At 43.3% G+C, this 26,279-nt stretch overlaps 1 protein-coding gene across 2 annotated transcripts in view; it reads left to right on the top strand.

The window, feature by feature from the left end:
- OVA4 (Nucleotidylyl transferase superfamily protein) overlaps positions 1-26,279 on the top strand; it is a 100,917-nt gene that overhangs the window by 63,983 nt on the left and 10,655 nt on the right. For both annotated transcript variants that reach the window (XM_086815424.1, XM_086815433.1), the window contains 8 exons: positions 59-181; positions 471-542; positions 688-800; positions 2,354-2,375; positions 2,556-2,621; positions 3,002-3,058; positions 3,167-3,213; positions 3,319-3,400. In XM_086815424.1, the coding sequence (XP_086671550.1) occupies positions 59-181; positions 471-542; positions 688-800; positions 2,354-2,375; positions 2,556-2,621; positions 3,002-3,058; positions 3,167-3,213; positions 3,319-3,400 (582 nt within the window). The remainder of the gene's footprint in view (positions 1-58; positions 182-470; positions 543-687; positions 801-2,353; positions 2,376-2,555; positions 2,622-3,001; positions 3,059-3,166; positions 3,214-3,318; positions 3,401-26,279) is intronic.

Below are 26,279 nucleotides of genomic sequence, written 5' to 3'. Positions count from 1 at the left end.
CTTTGCCACCCCCTGCAAGATTTCTGAAGTTTCTGAAGTTTCTGCTGTTCTTGTTCAGGCCTCCATATTTGCGCAGTCTCATGTAACAGCACATGCTGAACTGACATGGCTGCTCAGTTGCATCACACCAATTGGATGGTTGAGCAGGATGATTCAATTCAAAGAAAAGTCTAGAAAGGCGGTATGATCATTACCTAAAATACAGACTCAGGTGTGCAAGAAAGCAATGCCTGGCCATCATGTTGGATTAATCAAGGAACCCTACAAAACTGCCGAAAGTGCAGCTCTAGAAATAAAGAAGATGAGTCATGATGGCTGAAGATTGCATGTTGGCATGATTTCGTGTGTGAGGAATGCTCAAATTCTGAGGAGAAATGTAGAAGTAATGCCAGGGCACACTAACTGACTCGTGTTTACTGTTTCTGTGTCTTGTTGTTTTTCACATAAATTTACTCGACATGACAACGCAGGGCGATGAAAATGTTGGGAGTGGGCTTTTGATGTATCCTGTCCTTATGGCTTCTGACATACTCCTTTATCAGGTTGGTCTGCTTGTCCTGTTCAAGCGATCATTGCTGATGAGTTCCTAGAACTCACTGATTGACTGAATCACTTTCGCTACCTTTATTTTAGAACTTCAAAAAAGGCAGTGCTTTCTATGTTTGGGTACTTATGTTATCTTGGCAGTGTGATCTTGTTCCAGTAGGTGAGGACCAGCGTCAGCATCTGGAATTAACTCGCGACATTGCAGAGAGGTTCAACAACCTCTATGGAGGTCGGAAGTGGAAGAAGCTCGGAGGGTTAGTATTAGTTTCTTGTAAAAACCAGTTGATTACAATATGACTAAATATGAAGTGTCTGAGACCCCTGCTGAGACTTGCCAGCCAATGCCGGTGACATGAAAGTTGGAAAGCATTTGGTTGGCTAGTTTGGAAAGACCACATTGCTTAACCCGTCACACCATCATAATTGTATGCTTTGCATCTGAACGGAGGTCTATGTTATACGTGTACTTGTCTCTAACCACTGGGATGGGTACAATTTGAATTTTGTTTGGTTGATCTGAAACTTAACACCCTGACAGATCCTCGTGTGTTCTGAACATAGTTTCCAGGCAAAAAAAGGAGGTTTCATACTCGTACAAAGTATTTCAAAAATGTTTTGTACCTTAATGGGGGCAAAAGTCTTCGAAAAAACCATCAATGAACCTAGAAACATCCTAAAATCCTTGTAAAATGTATAGAATATGCACAAATTGCCTATCTTTACTGTTTATTTTGAACTTTGAAACTTGATTTCTGTGATTCTGATTTTCATTGAAGATCTGAAGAGAGTTACTTATAGCGAGTTCAGAGCCCAAAATTCACTGCATAATGCATCTGAGTAGTGGGTTTTTGCAAGGACATCACTTGCAGGCACTTGCTGAGGACAGCGTATTCACAAAAGAAAAAGTTTGTATGTTACTTGATAGCAATAACAAACTTTTTATTTAAAAAAAAACTAAAGCTGATAAAACAGGTATGAAATGTATGAAACATTTCACGAGTTTCAAAAGGCATGAAACATGTTTCATTGCAACTATTGTACCAAGCTGCTAAAGACTCTTCTTGAAGTATTATTGGTGGTGGTGACATTGTATCTGAAAGACGTTAGGATGCTATGTCACATAAAGCTTGGTCTTAGGAAAATAATGTCCTATCTAATTGTCAATAAAGAGATTGTTAGTGACATAACAAAATGCAACTATGCCAATGCTGTCTGTGTGCACCTTCAACCAACTTTTTCTTGTGCTATAACCTTATGCATTAATCGGAAGTATTAATGGTGGTGGTGACACCGTATCTGAAAGAGGTTAGTCTTAGGAAACTGCCATATCACACTAAGCTTGGTCTTAGGAAAATAATGTCCTATCTAGTTGTCAATAAAGAGTATAGTCACAGGAAATGGCCTTTTTAGTCCCTAGAAACACGTTTCTCCGTTTCAGGAACCCATCCGTTTCTCGTTTCCCAAGTGATATTGTCACAGGAAACAGCCGTTTTCACCCCTAAAAACTTGTTTCCCCGTTTCCATTCCTCAAACGTTTCCATTCCCGTTTCTCGTTTCTGGTGACTATGATAAAGAGATCGTTAGTGCCAATAACAAAACGCAATTATGCCATTGCTGTTTGTGTGCACCTTCAACCAACTGTTTCTTGTGCTATAACCTTATGCATTAATCAGCCTGTGCGTGTGTTTCTGGAAAGCAAATGACCTTATGATGTTGCATGATGATCTTATGTTTTTTTGTTATTTTAAATACGGCTTCTATTGCTTTAGTACCTTGGGTTGCCTAACATGAATCTTGTTTTGTGCAGACGTGGAAGCAGAATTTTCAAGGTGATTATTGAGGGGGGCTACTTCCATTCTGATGATGTGATTATTTATACTCAGCAATGAAGAAGGAGACATTCATGTTGTGTCGAGTCACATTTAGAGTAGCATTTTCTGTTTTGGAATAGTTACTTCTTTAAAAACTGTAAATATATCTTAGCTGCATTGGAGTTTTCATGGGCACAGGTTCCAGAGGCATTGATCCCCCCGGCTGGCGCACGTGTCATGTCTCTGACTGATGGGACAGCAAAGGTGAGCATTTGTTACTTTGTGTGTTATCGATTAAAATAGCTGCTTGGAGGCTGTAGCTGTTATAAATTTTTCTTCTTGTATGATGGCTATGTGCCATAGTTACCACCTAACAGCCTTGCCGTTTCCGTTTCTCCGTTTCAAAATATGCCATTTTGTAGAACACAATTTCAATGCATGTCATACATAAGGCTTTTATCTATTACATGAACTGTCGTAATGTTTACTATTTTGTTAGGCATGTCTTTTGTTTGCTATGCTTACTTAGAGAAAAAAAGCTGCTCCGTTGTACAACCCCTCTCTGCAAAGGAGGAGAGCTTAATCATGCAAACTCTGGGCTTCAGACTGCCTGCAATTAATCCCCCTTCCCTTTCTGTGTGCAGATGTCAAAGTCAGCGCCATCAGACCAGTCGCGGATCAACATGCTGGACAACCCAGATGTATGGATTACCTAGAAAATATATCCTGATTTTTTTGTCCACGTCCTGGTTCTTCTTCTTCCACTTAAATGCTTGATTGATTTTTTTGTTTCTTTGGGTCTTTTGCAGACGATAACATTCAAAATCAAGCGTTGCAAAACTGATTCCTTTCTCGGGTATCAAATTTGCTCACGTAATCCAGCACTTAAAACTCTCTCCAAATCTCTGATTGTTTTTGTAAAAGGGCCTGGCTTACTACAAAATCAATGTTTCTGGTGCAGCATGGAGTTTGACAATCCAGAGAGGCCAGAGTGTAACAACCTTTTATCTGTGTATCAAGTGCTGACGGGGAAAACAAAAGAGGTTCTATTTACAAAGCTTTCAGTTTTTAATACAGATAAATGGGAATGGATGCTGTTTTTATTTTTCAATAACTGACTGGGAAAATGAAACCATATTAAGATAATGGATGACCTCATGAATGATTGAAAACAGTAGAGTTCACTGTAGTCAATTTGCATCTGGCTTTACTTGTTTTGAAGCTGTTTATACTCTATTTATTTTAATAACACTAGTGATATTGACCTCTGTTTAAGTGTGTGTGTGTGTGTAAAACAGCTGCATGCCCTCTTCTACACAGAATTCAGATTGAGGTTGGGAGAGAGGTGGCACCTACGTGAGAGCCTTGAGAGCCAATATGTAGAGTATGCGATACACATGAAATTGAGACTGAGGAGCACGCTATCCTTCAATGTCCAGCATACTACTATGAAATCAGAAGCAGCTTCCACTGCTTATTCGCAAAGAGAGGTTCAGAAGTATGTGGACAAGAGATGTATGGCACTTTAGTTGCATAAGATATAGGGGATCGGGGGTAAACTTACGAGGGGGCAAAGACAGACGGTTGAGGCAGCACAAGGATCTCTCATTTCGCGTGCAGAGATCCGTGCGCACTCCTTTCCTGAGAGGAGGTGAAGCTGTGTGGCTCTACGCTCATCATCATACCATCCATTTTGAGGTTAATGGTGGAAAAAATTGTGTGATGGAAGCTGGCTAGGGAAGACTCATGCAAAATAAAGGTAAGCTGTGAGGCGATGGCTGGAAGTGGTAAAGACAGGTTAAGGCCGGCAGTACAGTGGTACAGATGGTCAGCATGATGGAGGTGGATACAGATGAAAGTGGAGATGGGGGGTCCAGGAAGGGTGACGGTGAAGAACAAGACATGGTGAAGGCAAGGTATGCATTATCAGCCCCAATAGGTGGTGGTGGGATAGTAAAATCAATCCCACATGTATGGCGTGAGGTCAGGAGACCCCGTCAAGTAATCAACAGTGCTCGAGCCACTCCAATGTGGGGGATGGGTCAAGCTGCCAGGCCAACGTGACATCCCTTATAAAACCAAGAGCTCATGCATGGCCCCCATCTCCAAAAAGCTCCTACTATAGCTAGTAATGTGCCCTCTATCCTCTGTGGTCCGCTGTATCCGTGCCATCAGGTCTATCCCCGAGATCACACTAGATCTACATGAAAGTCATACATATCACTTGCGTGCTAGCTGTCCAAACATTGAAGTCGCTCGACATGAGGTTGTCTCCTCGTTGGAAAAAATATACAATGTTTGCAAAGAGAGGGGCATACGGCGATTGTCCACCATCCTGCAGTAGGTCACGTGCAGAAACTGATGTCTCGGGTGAAAAGTGACGCACAGCAATGCGTAATATCTGAAATCCTAGCTGGGTTAGGCGTATCCATATGAATCGGGCTGCCTCATCCCATTTGACTACTACTGTGAGCACCTTACCAAGGTGTGACCTGAACAACTGCCCCTCCTCCTGAGACTCGTACTCCCCCAGGAGTATGAATCTGGTCCCTATAGGCAGACCCCCATAGATATCCCGACACATCCGGACACCTTGGTTAGCACTCTCTCAGGGTGTCCGGATGTGTCGTCACTATGTTAAAAATCACATCCCTCTTTGTATAGGGGTGTGCAAAGCCTCTCAAGTCTTACCATAATGTCCCATTGCAGTTTGAGGTATGCATCTGTGGTCCCTTAGACTCATCGTCCGTATGTGGGACGCTGCTTGATGACGACGACTTGGATGTCTTTATATGCGACCCATTTTCTTGCATTCTGTGCCTCCATTACTTAGCCCTCCCGAGCTTCCTATTTTCTACCTAGAGGGGTGTAAGGTCAAGTAGATCTTTGTGGAGCATAAAACAACTCATTTCTGAGCTAGTAAGTTATTGGACTCCTGGTCTTGAGTTCTTCCCCCTCGCCTCAGTTGATGGACATAAAGGGGTCAGTTTAAGCTAAGCTAAACTATTAATTCTGTGCACACATGCTAATTAATAGCCTAACGTGATAATTTACATTCCTAAGGCTATTCTACAATTATTTTTACAGAGAATATAAATAACTAATGTTACAGAGAATAGAAATAACTAATTTTAAACCAATTAGTAACAAGAAAATTGCATGAAAATGACTAAAAATGAGATATAAATGATGAAAATACCTCTTATTCTACAATTATTTTTACAGAGAATAGAAATAACTAATTTTAAACCAATCAAAAACAAGAAAAATGCATGAAAATGACTAAAAATGAGATATAAATGATGAAAGTACCTCTAGGCCTAGCTTCAATGCTTAAAGAAGATGTCTTTGGGTGTGATGGAAGACCTGCACAGCTCCCTAGAAGCTCACGATTTTTTCTAGCTCTCCCCCAGGTGTTGCAGCTCCCAATTTGGCATAGCCTGGGTGATAAATGTGATAGAAATTTATTGTACTTGCTTGTGACAAGTACCGTGAGAGAGGCGCAACATCGTCGATTGAATAACAGGATCTCTACTTGGAAAAAAAACCAGCTCAATTTTTTTTGGGGAGGTCATGTGGGCGTAGTGGTTCACACATCCAACATCGCGCTGTTAATTTAGAGATCCTGGGTTAAAGTACCGTTCACTGCACATGGCACTGTCACATGGATCATATGGCTTGGTTATGATGTCAATAGATTCATCCCTCACACTTTTTGTCAAAATGATCGAACACAAGCACTTTCCGTGGGTAGATGCGTGCAGGATATGGGGATATAGTGTACCTTTAGATTGCTATTATATTAGATTGGGTATTTGTTCAAGCTTGAGTTATCTTTACGAGTCTTCATTGAATACTTTTCTTCTCCCATCAAGTGCAAAGATACTTATTGTACCAGAGCTTAGGTATGTGAAAGATCCTTGTTTTTTGATTATTGTAGCTAAATGTCAAGTCTACTAGATAGGCCTGAGTTCAGTGAGAGAGCTTCTATGATGGGTATGCTAGCATGATACACACACACACACACACACACATACATATGTATGTGTGTGTGTGTGTGTGTGTGCATACATACATACATACATACATATATGTATGTATGTGTGTACACATACATATATATATATATGTATATGTGTGTGTGCATACATACATACATACATATATGTGTATGTATGTATGTACACACACTTTTTTTTTTTGTAAAACCAGTTGAAATTGCATTATATCATAAATGTACAAAAGGGTTTGACATCAGGAGGATGTCTAAACCCTAGAACTTAAAAACAGCAGTAAAAAAGTTCTATGCAAGATCAGGGCAGTGCTTAAGAAAAGAGCCTATGCCCTATCCATCAGAAACAGTAAAAAAAAAGCTGAACACAAGAAACATCCAAATCTCCCTCATGCACGGCATCATATAAGGACTGCCGCAACGAGGCTCGGAAGAACTCATAAGGGTGCTGAAGGGGTGAATTCAGATATGTATGATTTCGCTGTAGCCAGAGGGTCCATAAGGCCCAGTATCTGATCCAATGGAAGAAAAGAGAATACTGTGACAAAGAAGCTGAGAAGGTGCCAAACATCCAGAAAAACTTGTAGAACCTGTGTGCAGAAAATCTGAGAGATAAAAAATAGGAGATCTTGTCCAGAAGGTTTCTGGAATATGAACAAGACCACAATAAATGCGGAACACTCTCAGTAGTATGATGACATCTTGGACAAATAGGAGAGGCAATCCTTCTTTGAGCCAATTTGACTCCCACTGGAAAAATACCGACAATGCATCTCCAGAGAAAGAGTCTCTGTTTCAATGGCATTTTCAACTTCCATATCAATGTTAGTTTTGCTTTCCACCAAGCTAAAGACTTATCCAGATGCCAAAGAGAATTAGCATGCTGAGCAATCCATGGAGGAGGTAATATCAATCGATAAGCCTGTATAGAAGTCAATAGATGCAAAGATTGAGAGGATAATCTTGAACTTGAAGACTGAAGATGCCAATCTTGAAGCCTGTCTCTTACATCCAATGTTGGAATCGGAATGAAAGGGTGTAAGAGATCTGCAATAGCTTTCCATATAGATCTATGATGCATCCCAAGATTGTATTGTTGGCATGCTGCCGGAAAAGAAAGAATTTGCCCTGTAGTATCCACTACGTCGTCAATGAACCGGATGCCCAATTTCATAAGATTGTAAGCTCTGATTGGTTGTTGTACAGCAAGAGGAGAGTAAAAAACAGCACTCCAATGTATGCTTTCCAGTCGAAGCGAGGAAGCTATAGAAGCAGGATGGGGAGACCATTTGATGCGAGAGAGCACTTTCTTCCAATCCTGAATCAAGGAAGTAGAAAATGGACAACCAGGGATTTTACCTTGAAATTTGCCAAGCACTACTTCCGATGGATCAACCAACCAACGACCATAAGCATTTGTGCGCATCCGACCACACAGAATTGCCAACATGATAGACCAAGGCTGCACTTGTTGAAAAAAGGTTTTGAGCATAGTGATCTTTCTTGCCAGCACATGAAATTTGATGTTTATAATATTCAAACCACCATGCATTTTTGGCGAGCAAAGCAGGTCCATTTTGAGCAACCTTAAAGCTTTTTTATGAAGCTTAGTTTTCCAAAAAATCTCCATGGTTTGAGACATAAAAGAAGAAAGATCTCGAGAAGACCAATGTAAGAGAGGAAGGTAGAATTGGACATAAGCTAGAACAATGGACTGAACAATTCGAAGCCGTACATGTAATGGCCAAGTGGAGATCTTCCAATATTCTAATTTGTCCTTAATTTTGTTTAGCACCCAAGATATTTGTTGCTTATTTCTGATTTTCCAGCCAATGGGATAGCCCAAGTGTCTTACTATGCTTTCCGGATAAATAATCTGACCGGGCCACAGGATTGCATGCAAGTCACAATGCTTGAGAGGTAAGAGTTTTGATTTCTTTTGGCATGAAGAATGAATCATCTGCATAAGCCTGTGCAACGAAAGGCCGTGAACCAGAAATCTGAAGCCCCTCTAACTGTCTAGTATCAACCAGATGATCCATGTAAAGAAGCAAAGGATGCAAAGCAATAGCATAGAACAGAGCACTGAGAGGGCATCCCTGTCGAATTGATCGTTCTAGAGTCCAAGACTCAGACAAATGTTTCCCTATAAAGCATTGAGCAGTGGAATCTGAGCAAAGCCAATATATGACATTAACTAGCTTTGGCCCAAAACCAAGTTTAGACATGATTTGAGAAACATAATCCCATTGCACCGTATCAAATGCCTTTGCCACATCCACGTGCATGACCAAGACATCTTGAGCAGAGTATTTTGCATATTCCATTGCAATGAGAGTATTGGAGATATTATCATGTATATGCCTTCTTGGAACAAAACCATATTGCTTGGGATGAAGTCCATCATGAAGGATATCCTTTATCCGGTGTACCAACATTTTAGCAATAAGTTTATATATAACAGGCATCAAAGTGATAGGCCTCCAGTCATCCATTGTTTCACACAGAGGTTTTTTGGGCAGAAGCTTAACCAAACCATGCTTCCAAGCTGAGGGAAGATGTTGATGCTGCCAGGCTACATTAACGAGCTTCAAGATTGGACCCTTCAATTCAGCCCAGAAGGCTACAAAAAATTCAACCGTCAAACCATCCCAACCTGGGGATTTGTGTTTACCCAAATGCTTGAGGGCTTCATCCAATTTTGTATCCGAAAAGGACATTTCCAGCATTGAAGCTTTTTGCAAAGAAACAATAGGAGAAACAAGCTCAATAAATCTGCTCCGAGCCAATGCAGCCTGAGATGTAGAAGAAGATGGTAGAGAAAAAAGAAGCCGAAAATGATCCAGACATTGTTTTTCTAGCTGAGATAAAGTCTGGGTCCAAAGACCAACCGATTTCCCGACTCTCATGATAGATTGACTTTGTCTGTACGTGTGTAAGTTTCGAAAGAAAGATTTCGAGGAGCAGCCCTTATCTAGCAATATGTATGTACACACACACACACACACACACACACACACACACACATATACCGAGAGAACACAGTGCAAAATCCAATTCCTCCATGGTAAAAGAAGACTCCATTTGTTGTGCTTGGCAAGCAGTCATAATCGGATGAACAAGATCAAGAATGGCATTCCAAGCATCCATGACATGCTGATTTGGTGAACAGGGTGTAGCAAAGAGGCTCTGAAAGTGACTATGGACTTCATTTTGTAGCTCAAGAGAGTCTTCTGATCACCAGATTTCTTCAGCCTATGGAGAGAATGCATCCTTCGTGAAGTGTGAAGGCTTTTGAAAAAGGCCTTGGACCTTCATCCATCAAAGACTTTTGTCTAGCTCTAACTTACCATTTAAGCAATTTCCTTTGATCATTCCTCTGAATAAAAAGTTAAGCTCTTGTCAAGGCATCAATCTCATGAGGAGCAAGCCCTTGAGTATGACTCGCTATTGATAAAACTTGCAAAATGTGCTTTGCATCAGCCACTAATTGTCTTTGTACACTCATAAAATGACGTCCATAATCTCGCATGATATACTGCATGCGGGTGACAAAACATCGCCATGCCATATCAATGTCCACCATAGTATGCAGACAAACGATATGCGGTTTGGTTTTATTCACATAATCCCAAAGAAGCCTCCATTTATTGGCGTCACAAAGGCCACACACATTATAGAAAACACACTTGATTGGTATATACACATTTACAACAGAGATGTTGATAAAAACAAGCATGAAAATCAGGTGACCATCTGAACATCTACCAATCCCTCCCTCTTCATGAGGGCGGGACAATTTTGCAGGGGCATCATTTTGCATCTCATTTAGAGAAAACCAATTGGCAGGAGCATCAGCATCAATACCATCATACATGTGAATTGATTGTCCATGCAATACAGCTGTCCACATTGTGCCTACACTGGCAACTCCTCTAACCACATCCAGGAAAGATGCAGAAGTGTTTGACCCATTTTTAGAAATATTTTCAGTCCAATTCCTTTGGACTACTGGTTGAGGTTTAATGACTTTTTAGGTGTTTGCTAGGCAGTCAATTCCTAACCTTCCTTATCTTTATCCTTGGACACTGATGGTGCATTATTCACCTTGGCTTTGACACACACACACACTTTTTTTTTTTTAAAGTGAAACGATTGATTTTAATTAACTTAATGTAGAACGGCTACCACCCTGAGTGGATGGAAGTGAAAAACACACTTCTAAGATATGCAGAGAAATGTATCTTATATGATAGGCATCATATAGAGAGGTATGCAAAGAGTGCCTGAAAAATGTATCCGTATCTAAGGGGGCATGCATGAAGGTCTGATGATTCCTATCATGTCAGATAGTCCAGAAGGCAGTAAATCTGACCTAAGCAAAGAAAGGGGCATATGCATCCAACGATGAGGGAACTTTCCAAAAAGCCAAAATTGCTTCAAGAAACGTTTCGATGGGAAACGAATCTGTAGGCGTGCTGACAATGCCGTAATGAACTGCCTGGTAACCGAACACTGCCATAATAGGTGTGAAACGGTCTCACTGCAACGCACACAGTGCGACGATGCAATATGTCGTTTTGCCAATGTCATCCCCACTGGTAACACCCCGTGCAGACATCTCCACATGAAAACTATTTGCATCAAAGGAAGACCATTCTTCCATATACAGCGTAGACACCGAGTCCACCATCTAAGAGGTTTATCAAGTCTCCAAAGCTAATTGGCATGTTGCTTTATCCACGGTGGGGGAATCAATATTCTATAGGCCTTTGTTGCTGTTATTTCCTTCATAGGAATGGCAGTGTAACCAGTCTCTTGCCGATCCAGTTTTCAATCACCCAGACGATTCTGCATGTCTAGCATGGGAGCAAGGTAGGAAGGGTTGAAGAAACTCTCGCAGTCTGCCAAATTGGCCGGGAGTGCATACCCAAACCATAGCGCCTATTGGCCAACGGAAAAGACATAAGAGAACCATGAGGTCGTATAATATCATGCACATGTGTGACTCCTTTACAGGCAAGAAAGTATACCTTTCTGGGTTCAGCCAATGCAAGGGGCGTTTGAAACATACGACTCCAATGCACACTTTCCAACGCCATGTTGTTGCTGCCCACCTGAGGAGGTCTCCCCGACCAACACATATTGCAAGTCTGTGATCAAACGGTTGGAAAAAGGGCTACCAGGAATTGTACCTTTGAAACATCCCGTGATAAAGTACCATAGAGTGGTCTCCCAATTGCCAAATGCATCAGTCTGCACCTTGGTGCACATTTCAGCCAACATTTTCGTCCAGGGCTGCATTTGGGCAGCAAAAGTATGGAGCATGGTAACTTTCCTCGCAATCAGGTAAAGTATGGAGCATGGTAACTTTCCTCACAATCAGGTGATAGTGAATGTTCAAGATGTTGAGTCCTCCATGCATTTTAGGAGAGCATACCAGCGCAAATTTTAGAAGGTGGAGTGCTTTTTTATGAGTGTGGGCTTTCCATAGACATTCCATAGCTTGTGACATAAAAGCATCCAAATCCATTTTGTTCCATGCTAGAAGTGGTAAGTAAAACTGTATGTACACCATAATGATCGATTGAACAATTCTCAGGCAGACATGCAAAGCCCATGTTGAGAGCTCCAATAATCTATCTTTTGTTGTATGCGATGCATCACCCATCCGTTTCATCTTTGAGCAAAATAGACCAGCCTATGGGATACCTCTAGTGTCGTATGATTTGTCCTGGCGGCACAATATTCCCTGGCCACCAAATGTCATGCCAATCCTTATCATTCAAAGGCAAGAGCTTTGACTTGTGAAAATTATTTGCAGCCCAGTAGCTAATCCATACAAATCCAAAGCATCCATAATGAATCGCAGGTCCAACTCAGTATTTCGGGGAAAGAAAAAAGAGTCATCCGCATACGCTTGAGTGACAAAATGCTTTCCATCCGGTAGCTGCAGCCCATGTAAACGTCCCATAGCAGTGAGTTTATCCATATACAATAGCAATGGATGTGTGGCAATGGCATAAAGCAATGCATTGAGGGGGCAGCCTCACCGTACTGATCTATCAAGTATCTAGGAGCGAGAGGGATCACCACCAAGAATGCATCTAGCAATGCTATCCTTATGCAACCAATATATAACACTGCCCCACAAGATACAAAATCTGTTGCGACTCCTTGTCGGACGAGGAGGGCAAACTACCGTACCAAGAGAGGCAGCAATGAAAGGGAGATCTTTCTGCATATATTCAGGGAGGCTAACCACCTTCACCCACACTGGACAACTATGACGAATAAGACCCTGGTAGTCTTTCATAGGGGACCACGGTAACACATGTACCATTTGCATGCCAAACATCAATGGCGATGCCTCCAATTATACATTTCGATGCTTAGGCTCAGTAAGAAGCACCTCATAGAATCCCGGCGCAACAAAATATACTCCCTCAACCACATGTCCCTGCAACAGAGCTTTAATCCATTTTGCAACATCATCCGCTAATGGCATTTTTGCTGGGAAAAATATGATAACTGCATTCTCTGAGTACTTTCTGACAGGAGAGACAATGGATGGCAAAGCAATCTTGTAAGTGAAGGCTGGTATGGGCTTGTCCCAGCTCATACGGCTATGTTGAAAGTCTTCATGAAGCACATCGTAGACATACTGTGCATCAGGGTTGACATGAGGCGGAAGATTTTCACTGGCAGCATCCATAGGTGTAGGGTTGTCACTGGGAGCAGCAATGTGTTTGCGTTTCGGTTCCATAGAAGGGTCATGTTGAGCATACACTTTGTCTGCAGCAGCACCATTCGAACAAGATGCCATGTCTTCATTGCTACGCGCATGCGCGCTCACACACAGAGCCACGCGTTCGCAAGATAGACAGGAGGAAAACGACAACAGAGCTAGCGAAAAGAAAAAAAGCACTCAGACTGGAAATCGGGAGGATACATACACGCCATGAACACGCAAGTTAGCAGGCAATGTACAGGGAAGTGCTCACACAGAGTTAACTTTTTTTTGTTTTTTTGTAACATAGTATATTACAAGTGGAGGGGAAAACCCACAATCAAAATACAGGAAACAGAAGGGAAGTTACAAACCCAGCTATCCAAAAGAAGGACAACTAAAGTTCAGAAGCAATCAAAGAACAGTTGTAGCCGATACAAAGGAAGATCTTCAAGGTCAAAAGAATCCCTGAGAGACAAAAGAAGAGATCTCCTCAAGAAAACAAAATAGGGAATATCTTGTGTAGCAAAGATATGCTGATTTCTTGCATGATAGATGGACCAGAGGGCCCAAAATCTGGCAGACTAGGGGAAATGGTGCCAAGTAGCCAAAAGAATTTCCCAAAAGTTTTGCCCACAAATCTAAGACGAAGGTGTACTGACAATCTATCCAGAAGTGCATGCATGGGGATGGGGCAAGACCATAGAAGATGATAGACTGTCTCACGTGGATGTGAACATCTTCTACAAAATGCTGAAGCAATGTGTTTGAGGCAAAAAACTGCCAACTGGTAAGGCACCAACGAGGCAACCCCAAAAGAAGACTTTCTGTTTCTGTTTGAGGGGTAATCTACACTTCCAGATGTTCAAGAGAGCCACCCTCCACCACCTAGGAGACTTGTCAATGTGCCATAATGAGTTTCCGTGAGCCTGTATCCAAGGAGGAAGAAGAAGCAATATGTATGCATTGGCTGCAGTCAGATTGCAAAGGGGCACTGCACGACAGCTTGCATTTTGACTCACCAAAATCGAGTCATCCAGGGTATGACTCAATTGTAGAGGAGGTACAGGCTGAAAATCATGCAATAAAGAAGCTATGATTTGCCATATCAGTCTATGATGTAAACCTAGATTGTAAAGGGCCATAGCTTGTGGGAAAGAAAGAACATAACTGTCATCATCCAGTACATCTTGAACATATCTGACTGCTTTGGTAGAAAGGTAACAGGTCTTCCTTTGCTGCAATAGAGCAAGGGGTTGTTGAAATGCATGACTCCAATGAATGCTCTCTGTGTGAAGAGAATTGCCTTGATCAAGCGATCTACTAGACCATTTTATTCGAGCTCTGCCAGTCTTGAATCAATTTTGTAGAGAACGGGCATCCAGGAATGCGCCCCTGTAAGCATCCAAATATAGCCTCAGCATGAGTGATCATCCAATGCCCAAAAGTTTTAGTTTTCATTGCTGCAACACATCTCGATAACATTAAAGTCCAGGGCTGTTTTTGCTGTAGAAGAAGAGAAGCTTTCCTTGCAATAGCATGAAAGTGTAAATCGAGTATATTGGGGCCACCATGCATTCTTGGAGTATAGACTAAATGCTTTTTAAGTAGCCTAATGGGTTTTCTATCCACCTTAGTACGCCATAAACATGCTAAGGCTACATGCCAACATGATAGAGGCTAGTTTGCAGCACTAGAGCCTCCTCCAAATGAAGAGAGAGGGCTCCAGTTTATAGATTAGGGCCTCCCATGAGCTAAAATGGCAAGAGAAGGCTATAATGACAAGCGGAGAGCCACACAATAGCTGAAGTGACAAGTGTGGGGCTACTTGTCTCACTTTGATCCACTTTCTAACAAGTGTGAGCACTGTGAGGCCACTTGTCTCACTTTGATCCACTTTCTTGCCACATGTCCCAATCTAAGAGATGGGTCCTCCCATAATCTTTAGCTTTAAAAATATCCTAGCTAGTAGCCCGTTTATCATAGGTACTTTGGCAACTCTTGGTATTTGCTCAATTCCAAACGCAATGATGTGAACAGAATTTCCATTGGAGTCAGGCCAAAAATAGCAACTCTCTTAAATTTCAGGAGCATGATCCTTTGTATTCTAGGATAATCCCCCATTCCCAAAGCTTATACTTTCCAAATATTTAGACATCTTGGAGTCCACCAGACCCCTTTCATATTGGGAAATGTCCAGGCTGGTGACATCCTCCCCAGCTTCTTAAAAGTTGTCGGCAACTTTAAGTTTCAAGCCATATATCCAAGATATAATCATGTCCCATCAAGTGGGCGAGACGAGTTAGTCTCAAAAATCCAATATAACTAAAAGAATCCATGTCCCAAATAAATGGGCGAGACTAGATAAGTCTCTATAATACCAATATAAAAATCATGTCCCAAATAAAGGGGTGAGACAAAACAGTCCCATGAATCAAGATATCATAATTATGTCCCAAGTAAATGGGCGAGACAAAGCAGTCCCATAAGTCTAGATATTATAATCATGTCCCAAATAAATGGGGGAGACAAAACAGTCCCATAAATATCACTTCTCACTGTACATGCTTCAAGAATCTATCCAAACAAAATAAGTTTTGGTGTCGTATCCTCCAACTTGAAGCAGCAATCTCTCCCGCCTCTCTCTCTCTCTCTCTCTCTCTCTCTCTCTCCTGTTCGCTTCGCCCCCTTTCCCCACCCGCCCTCTCTCTCTTCGCTTCTCTCTCTGCGCCTTCTCTGCCTTCGCTTCTCTCTCTCTCTCTCTCTTTTTTTTTTCGTGAAATGGTGTTTTATATTATATGTAAAAATGTACATCAGCCACATGGCTCACACAGAACCTATGGCCCCAAAAAAACCCCTACACTAATAAGAAAGCCTCGTAGCCAAATAAGCATCCCAGATAAAAGCATCAAAGATGAGCCAGCCGAGCCGCCGTAGACCATAACGAAATATAACATCTGCATCCAATAGTAGCTGAGCTGAGAGAAGAGAAGAAAACTGCCAAAGCAGCAAACCGCGGATATGTAGAATGTGCCCATGTATTCCAGACAAGGAATCAAAGATGAACCCATTCCGTGTAGTCCAAATATGCCAAAGTCTGTCCATCTAAGGAAATGGAATATCACAAGGTGACTGTCCGAAGTAATGACTTGAGGACAAATCCCAAATATCCACTGATGAGCCGAAACAGTAGACCTCTCTACTGCCTCCCAGACGCGAGAGACAAAAGACCAAATCTGACGGGCCACTGGACAACTCATGAACAGATGCATAACTGTTTCAGTGCATGTCGTGCAGAAGAAGCAAGAGGCCAATGTAATTTTACGACGGCTGAGCTGATCCCGTGTAGGTAACCCTCCCACCAACATCCTCCAAATGAAAACCTTACCTTGGTAAGGGAGTTTAGACTGCCAACCACGCATAAGAGTTTTCTGCCACCATGATTTAGACTTGTGCAATCTCCACACCTTATTGGCCTTGGCTGAAACCCAATCTTTCTCTGATACGAGCTTATGATAGACCTGGTTAGCTGAAAGTGATATCAAGTCACCAGATTTACATAGTGCCCAATCAAGCCAAGGCTGATCTGCAGATGGTCGAGGCAATGGAGTAAAAGGCTCAACTGCATGCATGATGTCAACCCATAGTGGCTGAAATGTCCGAGGAACCCTTAAGTGCTGCCGAATACGACGAAACGAATATGGCCTGTCACGACCAGGTATCACAGCATCTCGGATTCTAACCAAGCCTAACCTGACCATGCGGTTGAGTCGTATGCGTGAAGCATCTCTGTCTGGCCAAACAATGACACGCGACTCCACAAATGTTTCGAACTGCAAAGAGTTCAAAAGTAGTCTTTCATGACCAGGATCCCACCGAGCCAATAGTAGAACTTCATGCCAAGAAAGGAGAATATGCGATAAAATGTGAGATGAGCGAATACGGACAGGATGAGCCGCATTCACAATGTCCCACCATGAAGCCTGCACACGTGTCCGTCCATGTGACAATCCCTCCAACTCAATCAAGTCACGAGCCATGAATACCCAAGGCTGCTCCCGCAAACACATATCCTGAAAAAGCGCCCACCTACGCGCCACCATATGCAAGCGGACATCCAGTAAAGCAGCCCTCTCTCTCTCTCTCTCTCTCTCTCTCTCTCTCTCTCTCTCTCTCTCTTCGCTTCTCTAACTTATGCATAAAATTAGGCCATGCGGAGGATGCACCACTTCCATTCACCAAGATATGGAGGACAGCGCCACCCAAGGACCCCACCCAAAGTAAAGCCCTAGTGCTACAGTTCGTAGACGAAGTGAGCAGGCAAACCTTCATGAGACAGAGAGTTATTCTGAGAAACCTATCAGGGGACCCCATCTACTTTGATGATGACCTAACTTGGATGCAAAGACAACATAGGAAATCATGCATGCCACAAGTTAAAGCAGCACGTGCTGAAGGGAAAAAGGCACATTAGAGAGACGCCCATGTATACATAGAGGGCAAGATGGTGGCATAGCGCCATATGGCCTATGGGACAGAAAATTATCAAGAAGCACAAAGAGATATATGCAGCAGTTTGGAACTGCAATGGGGCTCTATGGACACATCCAGGCAGACTAGAGGAGGTAGTGGAGAACCGGGACATCATGTTTCTGACAGAGACACATGAAAGCCCAGAGAGAGGCTTACCACGGGTAGCAGGGTACCAGTGGGAATCAGTGTATAGACAAGGGATGCGACAGGGCACTTCCAGAGGCTCAGGTGGGATCGTTATACTATTCAGACGAGCACTACACCAGCGTATCAGGGTGGTGTGGAGAGACCCAGAGGCACACTACATGTGGATTAGCCTACAGCTCTTAGAGGTGAGAACAGTTTACTTGTCAATATGCTACTTCCCGCCGAAGGGCTCGAGATTCAACACAGGTCACATGGAGGACCAGATTGGAGGTCATATGTATACCTTGGGGTCACATTTACTAGCTCATCAGGGAGATTCTCTATGACACAGGCAGCCAGAGACAGAGTGACACGAGGGTACGCAGCACTAGCAATTTTGGAACGCCAGTGTCACCAAGCACACTTCCAGGAGCCCCGTACTAAGGGGTGGCTTTTTGATACACTAGTTACTCCAGCATTGATGTATGCAGCAGCAGTAGGGGCACTAGGTTTGGCTACATCCTCATGGACACCGATAGAGCGCCCTCAGATTTTGATGCTCTCGATCCGCAGCAAACCTTCAGTACCACATGATATCCTTCGAGCCGAGTTTGTTGTACCACCTATGTTAGTAGAGGCCATGTTCTAGACTATATCTTTTATACACAGGATGCGGGAGCTCCCACTAAATCGGGTATCTCGGGCTGCTTTTGAGGCCTCTAGACAGCTTGCTGAGGAGGGACATACCTGGTCATGGTACTCCCAGGTGGTATAGTGGATATCATCACACAGGATTGATATTGATAGATTACCACCCTTACAGTATGACCTAGCTGCACCACGCAGACGCCTCTCTCAGACACAGAGGAACAGAGTCATGAGACATGACATTTGGCAGGGCCACATACAGGAGACTTGGCTATCTCCCAGTCAGCCACTCCCGACGAAGATGCTCTACTACAGAGACCACTTCTTGAGCACCTCCAGAGACGGCTTCATCGAGCGACCACGATACTTGGAGGTCCACTTATCACATGGAGCCAGAGTAGCCATTGGGCGACTAAGGGTCTCATCACACCAACTAGAGATCGAGACTGGGAGAGCAGCACGCATCCCTCGAGCAGAGCGCATTTGCAGATTATGCCAGACCGGGGTAGAGACAGAGGAGCATCTTGTTTGCCAGTGTGGTGCTTTGCAGGAGATCAGGGCATGCTATCCTGAGGTTTTTAGAGGGACCACATCACTTAGACAGATCTGGGAGAGATCAGACCAGAGACAACTAGGCAGACTACTACTAGCACTACAGAGACACAGGGAGATCTTACTTCAGACACCCGCACATCATAGCGGAGGAAGACAGTCCCAGTTGACTGACGTCTTCCAGAGATTGGCACCAGTAGCCCAGCCACACACATTGGGAGTGACATCTCAGCGAGCGGAGGAGATTCGAGCTAGGCGACGACCCAGACTAGCCGGCTACCAGACACCACGGCTACACCACAGAGAGATCGCGGCCATCCGGTCTCAACACCAGCAGGAGGTCCAAGAGTAGCTGGCACATTTTCGCTCTGATCCAGGACGCATGTTTCAAACATTTACGGCATCCTCATATCGGATGTATGACATATTGAGACTGGATGGAGTTAGGAGTAGATAACATATCATACTATGGGACTGGATGGAGTTAGGAGTAGATAACATATCATACTTGTATCACCCCTTCAGCATATAGAGATGCATTAGTAGCCCTAGTACTCCATCCACACCCTCTCGTTTGTACACCACTATTGAGTCCCCTATGGTCGTGTTGTCATACTTGTACATTTTATTCTCACTCCACATTTTCCTCTTGATGACTGGAGGAACATCATTGTACTACTTGTTTGTCTCATAGGCCAATTTTGGCCTTTTGCAGATATATCTATCTTTCTTTCTTTCTTTCTCTCTCTCTGCGCCTTCTCTGTCTTCGCTTCTCTCTCTCTCTCTCTCTCTCTCTCTCTCTCTCTCTCTCTCTCTCTATCTCTTTCTCTCTCTCTCTCTTCGCTTCGCCCCCTTTCCCCACCCGCCCTCTCTCTCTCTTCGCTTCTCTCCTGCCTCTCTCTCTCTCGCTACTGTCCGGTATCCCCTACCTCCCTTTCCCCACCCACCCCTTTCTCAGGCCCCCAAGGCAGCAACATAACTCTCTCTCTCTCTCTCTCTCTCTCTCTCTCTCCTCCCTGCTTGTGGGAAGGGCTGCAGAGTAATCTCCAGGAATGGACCCGAGTCTCCAAGAGAAACTCGAGGCCCTCGAGACGGCAAGGAAGGCACTAATCAAGGAGAACAAGAAGACATCCGATTCCAACCTCAATGAGGTGGAGAACAAACTACACCGGGACATCATGGCCCTCGAAGCACGGGTCACGGACCTTGAACAAGAGAACATAGCACTCAAGGAGGAGGTGAATGCATTGAAAGTGGAACTGGTAGCCGTCAAGAACACCGAGAAGGAAGAAGGGGAGATCAATGACAACACTCTCACGGCCATCAAAGAAGCGATCTCCAAGGAGATCACAAAGGACATGGAGGGAAAACTCGAAGCCAAGCAGTCAGGATGGGTTGAGGTGGTGAAGAAGAACATCCATAAAGAAGTGAGGGAGGAGACTCAAAGGGAAGAACATCAAATCATTCACACCACCATTGAGGAGGAGAAGATGAGGCATGCCCGCCGCCTCAACATTCGAGTCACAGGTATAGCCAAGACACCCAACTCCACTCCCGAGAAAGATGGACAGCTTCTATGCATGAAGCTAGGCTACAGGGAAGAGGACCCTCTCCCCTTCACCAAAGCATGGAGAGCCGGGAAAGACTCAACACGAAGTGAGCCCTCATCCTACAGTTTGCAGGAGAGACGAAGAGGGTCACCTTCATGAGGAAGAGGGTCATACTACGGGGTTTAGAGGGAGCTTCTATTTTCTTGGATGATGATCTCACGAGGATGCAGCTAGAGCATAGGAGAGCTTGCATGCCACGAGTCTTACACGCGAGGAGAGAAGGCAAGAAGGCCTTCTATCGAGATGGTCGGGTCATCATTGATGGCCGGCCCATGGATTAGCGGTTTGGGGCCTATGGGACACAGACTAGGCCACTGACAGAGATACACATGGCAGTATGGAACTGTAATGGTTCACTATGGGTGCAGCCTGGACGACTGGAGCATGTTATGGTGGGGAGAGACATCATCCTTCTGACAGAGACACATCAGAGCCCAGAGAGAGGGCTACCTCGAGTAGAGGGATTCCAGTGGGAGTCAGCATACAGGAGGACCACACGCCAGAGTACCTCGAGAGGGTCGGGGGGAGTAGCAGTTCTATTTTGACGGGAGCTACAGTGGAGACTGAGAGTGGTAGCACAAAACAATGCATTGCAAGGGTCAAATGGTCTTTCCATGGTGGATGGTGCACAATTTGTGGCGCTGGCATATGTTGATGTCTCTTTCATTTTTCTCAAGAATACGGAGGGTGATGTAAGGACGCTCATGAAAGCACTGTCCCTCTATGGTTTGGCCGCAAGATTGCATGCAAATTTTGAAAAATCCAAGTTGCTCCCTTTGAAAAATTATGACTAGCATCAAATTTTGTGGCTTGGTCAGATCTTGCCACCTAATGAGATAGTCAGGCATCTGGGTTACCCCATTGGTTGGGATTTGTCTTTAAAGGATGAGACTCAATGGGTGATGGGAAAATTGCACTGTAAAATTGAATATTGGAAATTATCTACGTGGCCTCTACATGTGCGATTGCGGATAGTGCAGTCAGTTATAATGATATGTGCGCGATTGCGGATACTACCTTGGTTGCATAAACAAATTGACAATTTCATGTCTAAAGTAATGCCTATGGAAAATCAAAGCGGATAGAAAAGGGCTACATTTGTTAAGGCAAGAGCTCGTATGTTCGCCCAAAATGCATGGTGAACTCAATGTCCTTAATATTCATTTTCTTATACTGGCCACTCTACTACCTGATTTTATAGAGCAAGTCAAGCCATGGGCATGTATGTTGGGAGCTATGTGCACTAACATGTGCATAGATGCATATTGGCATTGGATTATCAATTATGATGATATAGTCTTTGGGCGTTTCATTTGCTGTATTCCGGGCTCCTCATATGCGATTGCTTTTATTCAAGATTGGCAAGCTATCCTATGTTATCTAGTAGGCCTCTGAATTGGGGTAACTCGATGTTGTTGCAGAGTATTCATTAGAGCAGGGTATTTGATCGACCACTTACTTTGTCTCATCCAAGAAAGGCCTACAATCTGTCTACATTGGGGATTCATTATGTATGCGACATCCTGGATAAAAATGGTTGTTTTCACCTTTCCACAAGCCATCAAGCAATGTAATTTGGGGCAGTGGGAACTCTTTTGGCACGATAACATATTGCCACTACATCTTGTAGGCAATGCTCCCATCCTAGAGAGATAATGCCTCACCTTAGTTGGTATTGCTTCACTCTTGAGGTTTTCTTGATGATTTGTCTGGACACCTCCGGTCTCGTTTTCTGGGGAGGCGTTTTGGGTGAATGTTTTGGCTTTTTGGTTGCCTTTCTCCTCCACTACCAGCGTATACAGACTTCCTTGATTGGACTCGATTCTAGGCATTGTGGACTATCTACCATGCTCGGAATCAGTTGCTCTTCTCTAGAGATTCTGTTCGACTCTTTGCTTACTTTTGGAGAGCCCTTTTACAATCCCTCCGAGATTGTCATGAAATCGGAGGGCTTTCCTTTCAGCAACTAGAAGTGTTTTCCCACTGTTTCTGAACTAAGTAGTAGCTGCCCCACTTTGGGACAACTATGAATGTAGATTGTTTTTTCTAATGAGACTTTGGTTTCACTAAAAAAAGAGATATATGGAACACACATATACACATACATACGTACGTACGTACGTATGTATGTGTATATGTGTGTCACACAAATAATATATGTATACATTATATATATATATGTGTGTGTGTGTGTGTATATACATGTATATATATATATATATACACATACATACATACATACATATATATGTGTGTGTGTGTGTGTGTGTGTGTATTAGGATACCTGATTGGCTGGGATGTTTCTTTGAAAGATGAGGTGGCATGGGTGCTAACTCGATTGGAGTGCAAAATTGAATATGGAAGCTATCCACTTGGCCTTTGCATGTCCGCTTGCGAAGTGTCTAGTCGATCATCATGGCGTACATTCAGTTTCACCTTCCTTTGTTACCCTGGACTAGCAAGCAAATTGATACATTTATGTCTCATGCCATTGCCTGTCTCTGGCGAACACAATCGGATCCAAAGGGCTTCATCTGCGCAAACGTGCGTATGTGTGCTCGCCCAAAATGCATGGAGGCGTGAACATTCTCGACATTCACTGTCACATGCTGGCACGTAAGGCCACATTGCTTATTGACCTTGTCCATCAAATGCAGCCCTGGACAAAGATGTTGGGAGCCATGTGTGCACACATGAAAGTAGATGTTTGTGGTCACTAGGTTTTGGATCACTCGGATGTCATTTTTGGTCATATTATTGGGCGCATACCAGGTTGCCCTTCTGCCACTTCCTTGATTACAGCTTGGCAGCAAATCTTATGTTTCATCCGTTGGTCAAGTAGACCTCCACATATAGGGAACTCACTCCAATCCCAGAGCATTCATTGGAGTCGAGCCTTTCCTCGGCCTTTAGGGCTGGATCACTCAAGAAAGGCTTATCATCTATCGACTGTGGGAATACGTATGGTACAGGATGTGGTTGATGAGCATGGTTCTCTCTTTCCTCGGGGCCACCAGGCAATGGCATCAGGGCATGCATCATAGGCCAATATGGCGTGCCATTGCTGAACTTCTGGCTCCATTTCAGCCGGTAACCCCTCTTGAGGAAGAGGATTCATTACAGGATTCGCACTGTGATCGTGAGCGGCCGGATTATGCCTCATTCCCATTCCATCTCCTCATTGCTTCCAAGGCCTACCGTTTGCTCATTCCTCAGCCTTGGATAGTGAAAAACATGGGAACAAGTTATGGCACTTGGATAAGCCTTTGCCTTGGTGGAAATCGACTTTAAAAGCCCAAAGGCGTATTGTTTCAGCTTTATGTCGGTGCTGCCGCCTTATGCCCGAGACCGTACCTCACTTGTTGTGGAGTTGCTTGCATCCTCGCGATTTTCTTCAACATTTGACTACACTGTTGTAGTATAGATTCCCTCGACGGCGCTTTGGGCGCCTTTTTTGGATTTTTGGTAGATTGTCCCCGGCTTTACCGGGGCATGATGATTTCTTCGCATGGGTGCGCTTTTGGGCTCTTTGGACCATCTATTCTACCAGATATCATCTGCACTTTTCTGGTGATGTTGTTCATCCCTTCCCCTATTTCCGTGCTGCCCTAGTCCAATCTCTTCGAGATTGCTATGATCTTGACGAGCTTTTTCTACAGCAATTGGAAGAATTTTCCTAGTTTTTCTTGTTTGTTCTCATTGTTCCACCCGCTTCGGGTGACTATGATTGTATGGTTTACTATTTAATATAAACAGTGGTTTCACCAAAAAAAAAAGATAGGTGTGTGTATGTGTGTATGTATGTATGTATGTATATATATGTATATATACACACACACACACACACACACACACACACATATATATATATATGTGAGTTACCAAGGAATGTGAACAGGGGAACGTTTTGACCCTTGGAAATAGAAATGTTTTGAGGATCAAGGGAATGCCACGTCATATCTTTACTTTTGATTATTTTTTTTAAGTCAAAATACATTGAAATTATAGATGTACAAAATATAATATAATCAGAGAACTCCAAAATGGAGTTGTAACTTTCAAGTTCGACTCCTAGGCCGAGGCCTTTGCAAAAATGAGATTACAAATTACATCAATTATCAATGATCAATGTCAATTCATAGATGATCTACAATCAAGAGTAACGAGTCAAAGCTTAAAGCAAGAGGTAACAACGACAAAATGAATCAATGATACATGATAAATCAAAACTACATAGTACAATGATCAATCATGGGTGACCAATCTACATATGTGGCATCGACAGATTCCGCTTCAAATGCATCTCCCTCTGCTAAGTGACTACCAACTGAGTCATCGTCATTATGAGGCCCGAAGCCAATGAAGCCCTCCTCCACAAACTCCCCAGCAACCTTGTCAAGCAAATGCAAGTTTGCATTAACAAAGACTAGATCATTCGCCTTTGCTATGCCCAGTGTTGCCAGGCGTTTCTGAAATGGCAGGTATGAAACGGGTTTCATATGTTTTGAAACGTTTCATAAAAGGTAAGAAACGGGTACAAAAAGGTTTCATACAAAATAGAAAAAGCATGTATAATTTTAACTTGAAATATACAAAAGAAAAAACTGTTGACATAACTTATAAGAGACCACATTGAATTCATTTCAATAAAAACAAAATACATGTAAGATATGATGATATCACAAATCACGTGGGTGATCCTCACTGATGACTAAACAGAAATCAAAAGGATCACCACGTGGGTGATGAGTCATGACTCAAAATCCAAGATCAAAATAAATAACATGTCCAAAGTTCAAACTAAATAACATGTCCAAATAAAATGATGCTGGCAGCTGCTAGCTACTATCTGCATCCTCAACTGCATCCTCATGCTTATCCTCATCTGCATCTTCTGCAAAGCTACTATCTGCATCCTCAACTGCATCCTCATGCTTATCCTCATCTGTATCTTCTACCTCTGCAGCCTCACTCTCAAGGTCACTGCCGGTAGCGGAGTCCTCAAATGCCTCATCCTCTAGAGGTGCAGGTGCACCACTAGTACTAGCCTCTCGAGAAGATCGTGTAGTGCGAGCTGGAGCCATGATGATCTCATAGAGCATAGAATAGATGTCTCTCTCCTCTTGAGGAATGTCGGGAATCTCCTTGCACTTCATGATATCAATCTTATCTGGATTCACTTGGCGAGGCTCAATGGGATGACCCTTTTGTTCTAGCAATCGGAGATTGCAATGACAAAAGACAAGCCTCTCCAATTATGCTGTGGAGAGTCTATTTCTCTTTTTGGTGTGAAAAAGAGCCCATGTACTCCAGTTCCTCTCACAAGGCCCTGAACTGCAATCCTAGGAGAGAACTCTCAATGCAATCCGTCTCTACATTGTACAAAAAAGAATGTTAAGTTAGAGTCAAAAAGAGAGTAGCATTTGAATGTAGATTTTGAAAGAATAGAAGACAAAGATACAAGATTCAAGAATCAAGAACCTTACCAAGTTGGGTGTCCCAATACCGTATTTCTCCCACCAAGACACTGGCTCCAACTATGTCTCCCTGAGCAATGTAGTAGCTCACCCAAACATATGGCTACCATTGCGGTAAATGAGAAGCTCATCCTCGAGCTTTCTCATAAGCTGTATATCACCTCCCACTCCCACCAACTTGGTAATGTACTCGGTCCATCTTGACTCTAGCTCCTCATTGAGGTATTGCTCCTC

This window comes from Cibotium barometz, chromosome 2, assembly GCF_041138505.1.
Source record: "Cibotium barometz isolate CiBa-2024 chromosome 2, ASM4113850v1, whole genome shotgun sequence".
Lineage (NCBI taxonomy): Eukaryota > Viridiplantae > Streptophyta > Polypodiopsida > Cyatheales > Cibotiaceae > Cibotium > Cibotium barometz.
This window is presented reverse-complemented; position numbering and strand designations above follow the sequence as displayed.